This window comes from Bos indicus, chromosome 20 (genome assembly GCF_029378745.1).
Source record: "Bos indicus isolate NIAB-ARS_2022 breed Sahiwal x Tharparkar chromosome 20, NIAB-ARS_B.indTharparkar_mat_pri_1.0, whole genome shotgun sequence".
NCBI classification, from domain to species: domain Eukaryota; kingdom Metazoa; phylum Chordata; class Mammalia; order Artiodactyla; family Bovidae; genus Bos; species Bos indicus.
The window spans coordinates 33,612,732-33,620,446 of NC_091779.1; the positions used below are offsets into that span (position 1 = coordinate 33,612,732).

Here is a 7,715-nt window from a genome sequence, read left to right on the forward strand (position 1 = left end):
TGTAGTCTACCATGTTTTATAGAAGAATTCCTTTTCACTTTGTTTTTGTCCATACCATGCGCTAGGTTGTAAACCCGTATTATTTGCGTGTTCGGAGGAAGAATCCTGTGACAAGTACATACTCCAAAATGAGTCTGCAGTTATACCAAGTGGATAGTAGAACGTATTTATTGGATTTCCGAAGTATTGATGGTATGTACACACAGAACAACGTAGACAACATATTAGACCTTGTTACTTAATTTGGCATTTTAGTAAATCTTTGAGTCTTTTGAAGCTTCTTGAATTGTACTTCGTAATTCAGTAGCAAAAGAACATAAAAGCACCTTTTAGATTTGAATATTTGAGAATCTAGGAAATAGTTTATTGTCCTTTTAAGACTATCTTCTAAAATCCTTAAAGCCTTATATAGCTTTATCCTAAAGTGATAGTTTGTTACATTTTTGTTTCTTGTAGTTCATTTTGGTAAGATGAAATGCTTTATTTAGGATAAATGTTGACTTTGCTGTTAAAGTCAATAGCATTAAACTTAAAAAATAAAATTAAGTACAGCACAGTGCTTCCCTGGTGGCTCAGAGGTAAAGAATCCACCTGTCAATGCAGGGTTATTTCCCTGGGTCAGGAAGATCCCCTGGAGAAGGAAATGGCAACCCATTCCAGCATTCTTGCCTGGGAAATCCCATGGACAGAGAAGCCTGCCGGGCTACAGTCCATGGGGTCACAAAGAGTTGGATGTGACTAAGCATGCATGCACACAGCTGTGTATATATAAATGTTCTCTCACAAACAGAATCTTTAACTAAGTAGACGTGTTTATGGCTATTCTTCATTGGCCAAGTCAATTAAGACATGTTGCCACTTTTGTTCACTTACGAGATTTACCCATGGCTTTGTCTTCTTTATAAACTCAAAGATAGTACCTATAGTATCAGAAAGACACAGCTTTAAGCTATGATATGTTGGCCAAACCTGTGTGTCTGTTTATGTCCAGATGGTAGTAACAATACAGTTTGAGATACAGAATGGGTTTAACTTTTTTTCCATTGTATTTGGATTAAATTTGTCACCTTAGGTTTTTTAGTACCAGGGTTTACCAACTGAATGACCACTTACTGTTTTTATGTTGTGTTCCTAATTTTAGTTTTTCCTTGATTTTTTTCATTGGAATTGTTGCTCTTTTATAAGATCTTAAACATGAAGACAAAGTAAGAGCACTGAGATGAGGGTTAGTAGACTTAATTTCAAGATTTACCTCTCTGTTCACTTGTTACCTTAAGTCACTTGTTAAGCAAGTCACTTAACTGTTAGGGGTTTATGCTTTCTTATCAATAAAGCAATGAGTTAGGTGAGATGATTTCCAAGATTCAAATTTTAAGTGCATTTATTTTATTATTGTAATATAGAAAGGTTGACTTTTGTTGCTAGTGAATGATGTTTATTAAGCCTCATTATTATGTCATTGACCTCTTAATCCTGGATTGCAAGACTGATGAGTAGCCAAATATGTACGCAATCTTAATAAGTCATCAGGGGACTACATTACTGTGTGTAAAAGAGGCAAGTGGCATGACACAGATTCATTGCCTCTGTTATAGGGAGTATTCAAAACAAACATGCTCTTGATAGCTGGTCTCACTTAAAGAAGCAAATTAAATACTGTTAAAATTCTGGGAAGGGTGTCATGGATTAGAATAAATTGAATTTTTTTTTTTTTACCCAGATGAAATTACTGAAGCCAAATCAGGGACTGCTACGCCACAGAGATCGGGCTCAGTTAGCAACTATCGAGCTTGCCAAAGGAATGATTCAGATGCTGAGGCTCAAGGAAAATCCTCAGAAGCTTCTCTTACCTCATCTGTAACCTCACTTGACTCTTCTCCTGTTGAATTAACTCCAAGACCTGGAAGTCACACAATAGAATTTTTTGAGATGTGCGCGAATCTAATTAAAATTCTTGCACAGTAAACCTAAAACTTTGCTTATTTCTTTGATAGCAATAAGCATGCATAATAAATCATAGCCAAATGCTTCCATGTATAATCAAGTTATACGTAATTATAACTGAGGGTTGGCCTTTTGGAATGCAGTTTGCACAGAGGTTGAAACATGATTAATAGTTAAAAGCATAATGTGCAAAAATGAATTAAGACAATTTTGTTCATTGTTCAGTAGGCATATAGAATAATATACTATGCGCAATGAATTATAGGTCTCTCAGGCTCACTTGATTTTTTGGCTATTTTATATTTAGTGTATACAGGGCTTTGTAGAATATTAATTTACCATAAAGGCCTTCATATGTTAATTACATGTTGATGTGTTATATATTTGCTTCAAAGATTTATTCAATAAATATTTGCCTAGAGACTTCCCTGGCAGTCCAGTGGTTAAGACTCTGTGCTTCCAACGTAGGGAGGTGCAGGTTCGATCCCTGGTGGGGGAACTCAGATCCCTCATGCCGCGTGGTGCGGCCAAAAAGGGAATAAAGAAATAAATATTTGACTAGAATCCCCAGAGACTTTTAGAGGTGATTTTGTTTTCTGGGCTCCGTAATTTAGCAAGTATTTTCAACATTAGGGACAGCCTGGATGATTCTTCCATATCCTCTCCTTAATATTCTATAGTATATGGTAAGTCACATTAAAGATACCTGACACAGTTAAATTTTTTTCTTTTAGTTTGGTAAGTGCAAAAACATACAGAACTTACATATTCAGACACTCCAGGCATTAATTTTAATTCTACAATTTGCCCCACTATATTCTGTATATAAATTGCTCTTTTTGTCACAAGAGCTGCATTGCATATACTGTAAATAAATCATTGGTTAGTTTGACATTTGACAGAGTCCTCTCTCCTAATCATGTCAGTCAGTATTACATGTATGCAGGAATGTCTGGTCATTCAATCATGTACCTTTTAAATTGATTCAGTGCATAGGACATGTCTTACAAACTGTTAACTGCTTAAACAGGATTTTTTCTCCTAAATTTCATTATGGCCATTTTTTAGAAGAAAAATTGAAAGGCTGTAAGATGATCACATGTGTTATCTACCACTTAGATTCAATACTTGTTAACATTTTGCCATATTTATCTATATATCTGTATGTAGATACAGTTATATATATATGTGTATATGTATGTGTGTATATATGCTTTTTTCCCCTGAACAATTTTGACATTGCAGATAGACTCATCACTCCTCAAAACTTAAAGCATCTCCTAAAAAATAATGACATTCTCCTAAAAAACCATAATACTATTCTCTAATACCATCTAATCATGCATATTTAGATTTCCCTCATTGTCATACAAATTTATTTCAAACCAGGCTCCAACTAAAGTTTACACATTGCATTTGGTTGTCTCTTAGCTATTACCTTATTGTTTTGATAAAATATGGAACAAATCAGTTCTAACTAGTCACATTTGCTTTGGATTTTCATTACTTAAAGTAGCATTATGGGAACTTCCCAAAGTTGCTTAATCCTCATAAGAACTCAGATTTATAATTTCTTTTTCTTGCTCTTAGTGGAATGCATTACATACTAGGTGTAAGAAAAAATTTAGCCACCTCAGATACAATTTGTGTCATGTGTATGCTAATAAAAAAATACTGTCGTTCATAATCGCCTTATATTTTAACTTGGAGGTTTTTTGGTATCCTCTCTCCATTGCAGCAGAACTCTCCCCCCACCCCCACCCCCTTTTAAGACTCTTGGTATTGTAGTATTGCTTTTGGCACCGATGTAACCTGATAATAACGCTCTCAAATGCCATGGTAGCTTGTATAGTTGTAGATGTAGCTCCAGCATCCCTAGAAACATGCACTGAATTCAGGAGAAAACCTTGCTTCCTTCTGTCCAGGGCTTATTCTAGTCAACTTAGAATCGGAAAGCTGTATAAAATGATAGGAGTTCCATTTAAATATAAGTTCAAACTGTATTTATAACTTGTATGTGGCCCTCTGTTTTGGAGATACTGTCTTCATGTAGGCTCTCTTAAGTGCAGCATTATGTTCCTAATGTTAAGAACAGAAGACTGTATTTTTAAAGCTACAGATTTGTATATAGAGCTAAGACGTAATGTCTCTGACCTGTTGTGGGGAGTGGGGAACAAAAAGAGGAACCAATTAAATAGGACCTTCTAAAAATTGTTAATTTTGTAAACGGCTTCTTTTTAAGTTATTGTGATTCCTTTAAGTTACTGAGTTTTACTTTGGATACTTAAATATTGCACTTGTTCAAATAATATGATAAATACACAGACTATTGGAAGTAGGTTCTTTTTAAGCTGGGATATTTGAAATGACAACTTTTAGTTGAGAATGTCAAGGTTTCATCACAGTTTCCACAAATTTACTGTTGTTTGCAAATTCTTACTAATTGAAGATGTAAGGGAGTCAATGCAAATGATTTTTAATCTTTTTTTATTATCTTTTCAGCAATTTATATTTTTTGTGATTTTATGCAACCACATTTTTACTTTGTCTTGACAACTGAAAGATGTATAAGGCATTTGCCAGAAATGTACTGTACACAGTTTTAAATAACAGATTTTACTGATATGTAAAATTTTTGCCATTAAAATAAATGATTTCTCACTGAGAGGAACTTTTCTACCAGGTTGGGGGACTGGGGAGCTTAATATATCTAATTTAAGGTAATTTCACTGAAATAAACTCCATTGCTTTTACTTCGATTATATTTTTTCTTTGGATGGCTTTGTAGTTTTTCAGAGTTTTAAATCATTTTATACAGAAAATCCTGACCTCTCACCCGGCCACCTACCCCCACCTCCCCTTTTGGCCTTTCAGTGATACCATTCACACTGAATGACTGGTGGACTATGGGTGGATGGAGAACTCCATGCACCTTTGGAATGTGCTTTACATCTTTTCCCCTTAACTCCTTCCGAGTCCCCCCATCCATAACAGAAATCCTATTTTCATTGTGACTTTTCTTCACTAGATGAATCAAAGCCTACATACAACATAACTATAAATTGGTAGTACGGTAGAAATTAATCTTTGTGGTACAAGATTTTTGAGGCTTGTTCACGTTTATCTTGACCAGGGTATACTTAAAGATACAATTTCAAATACTTTGACTTAGAAAATGGATAATAAAAAATATGATTTTTCATTGGTTTACAATGTGGTGAACTTCTGAGAAAACTATGTGGAAAAAAAAAGTTACTTGTTATGGCCAACCATCTGTGTACCTTTTAAACAGTGTGCCTAAATATAAAGTATAGTGCTTGAGCAGATTTTGGCACTTGAATGTTATGATTTTTGTTTCATCTAAATTAGTGAGCTTTTGTTTCATCTAAAAATTAAACACCTGAACAAAATATTAAGTTATATATAATGGAAGAGCAGTTACCTTTGGCTGCTAACATTGGATTTGGTTAGAATTCCACTACTGTTAGAATTCAATCAGTAAAAAATCTTATATCCCATATGGCATTGTTGGCTTGTGTTAGATTGTCGACATTCTGAATCTTTAAAATAACCTGATAATTGAACAACAGAAAACAGTCCTAAAGAGTGTTATGAACAATGCATGGGTGGTTCTTTTAGGGAACTTATAAATTACTCTAGATGTTTACCCTGACTGAACAAAATTGTATGAGAAATTCTCTTGCCTGAAAAATCAATATTTATTGAACTGTTCTATTGTAAAAAGATTGTTCTATTTATTGTGAATGACAATAAATGTTAACTATGACAAATTTAGAGAATGTCCAACAACTTGGAAGATGATCATGTTGTCTATATAGGCAGCATGGGAAATTATTAAATATATCAATAGGTGCATTATCATAGAGCAAAGTAAGTAGGGAAGTGGTGGGGGTTTTGAGGTTTGATATAGACTCCTAGAAAGGTGTACAGCTTCAAGAACCATTGACTTATTCACTCTGCAAACTATATCTTCTTGTATATCTTCTACTATGAACCAAGCACTATGAATGTGACCATAAGGCATAAATCCTGCTCTGAGTCCCTAGATACATACATTTTAAAGATATTTATAGAGGTCTAACATATGCAGGAAAGTGCTCAAATCAAATATTTCCTTTGATGAATTTTCAGTGTTTTAGGTTTGCAATGAACATGGCCATGTAAACCTCTACCCAGATGAAGAAACACTGCCACCACTATGCTATGCTATGCTATGCTAAGTCGCTTCAGTCGTGTCCGACTCTGTGCGACCCCATAGACGGCAGCCCACCAGGCTCCCCCGTCCCTGGGATTCTCCAAGCAAGAACACTGGAGTGGGTTGCCATTTCCTTCTCCAATGCATGAAAGTGAAAAGTGAAAGGGAAGTCGCTCAGTCGTGTCTGACTCTTAGCGACCCCATGGACTGCAGCCCACCAGGCTCCTCCATCCATGGGATTTTCCAGGCAAGAGTACTGGAGTGGGGTGACATTGCCACCACTATAGTAGTATCTTTTTATTAATACCAGAAGTGATATAATAAGTGATATACTATCACTTCTACTATATCCTTGAGGCAACAGAGAACAATCCTGGTATGATGTGGGAAGTAACTACACAAGAGTGTGAGTGCAAGGGGTAGGGCTCATAGGTGGCTATCTTGGAGGCTGGCTACCACGATTGTGTACTGATTATTTTGAAAAAACTGGTTCACTTCTGCAGTTCTTATAAATCTTGGAAACATCTAATCCAACAATAAAAAAGAAAACCACATTTGATACCACCACTGGTCTCATCAGAAAAGTCTGGGGACTTCCCTGACAGTCTAGAGGAAAAGACTATGCTTCCACTGCAGGGATTGTGGGTGCATTCCTTGGTTGGGAACTAAGATCCCACATGCCCACATGCAGTGTGGCCAAAAAAAAAAAAAAAAAATCTGGAAGCACCAGGAAGCTGGCAAGATAATTATGGCAAATACAAGTATTCCAAAATGGTTTGTTGTTGTTTAGTCACTAAGTTGTGTCTGGACTCTGTGACTCCATGGATATAAAATTTTACAGTAACGAGCTCATGGTCTGAGCCACAGTCCACTCCAGGTTTTCTTTTTGCCAACTGTATAGAGCTTCTCCATTGTCCACTGCAAAGAATATAATCAATCTGATTTCGGTATTGACCATTTGGTGTTGTCCACACATAGAGTCATGTCTTGTGCAAAAGGGTGTGTGCTATGACCAGTGTGCTCTCTTGAAAAAACGGTTAGCCTTTGCCCTGCTTCATTTTGTACTCCAAGGTCAAACTTGGCTGTTACTCCAGCTATCTCTTGTTTAAATTCTTGAATTTTATTTTTGGCAACACTGTCAATTGTTTTCCTTGATGTAGCAGGTGCCTTTCCTTCATTTTCAAACTGTCTGTCAGACCCAAGCCTGGATAATCAGCAGGTGTGTCAGTTCTTCTAAGTAAAAGCTGTATTCCACAAAAAAGTTTGTTTATAATGTAACCTCACAAGTGTTTTTATAATGTAATCTCACAAGAGCTTTTATCTTGAGACATCATACTTCATGAAGTAAAAGTACTTTGTACCTCCCATTTTTGTCACACAGAATATTAAAAAGAAATGTGTATACTCAGGGTTAATAAATTGATTTTTACTGCTTCTTCAAGGACACTCAGTGACTGAATCTTCTTTTTCTTACAATGAATGTGTACTGAGGAGAGAATGACCACTAGTACAGCTTGGTATCACCACCTTGATTTGTACTGAGGTCCCAGTGGTT

At 35.8% G+C, this 7,715-nt stretch overlaps 1 protein-coding gene across 9 annotated transcripts in view; it reads left to right on the top strand.

Annotated features, from left to right (window-relative positions):
- Positions 1-4,697, top strand: part of PRKAA1 (protein kinase AMP-activated catalytic subunit alpha 1) — a 28,402-nt gene extending 23,705 nt beyond the window's left edge. For all 9 annotated transcript variants that reach the window (XM_070774722.1, XM_019982779.2, XM_070774726.1 and 6 more), the window contains 2 exons: positions 66-192; positions 1,721-4,697. In XM_070774722.1, the coding sequence (XP_070630823.1) occupies positions 66-192; positions 1,721-1,965 (372 nt within the window). In that variant the 3' untranslated portion in view covers positions 1,966-4,697. The remainder of the gene's footprint in view (positions 1-65; positions 193-1,720) is intronic.
- The last annotated feature ends 3,018 nt before the right edge of the window (positions 4,698-7,715 follow it).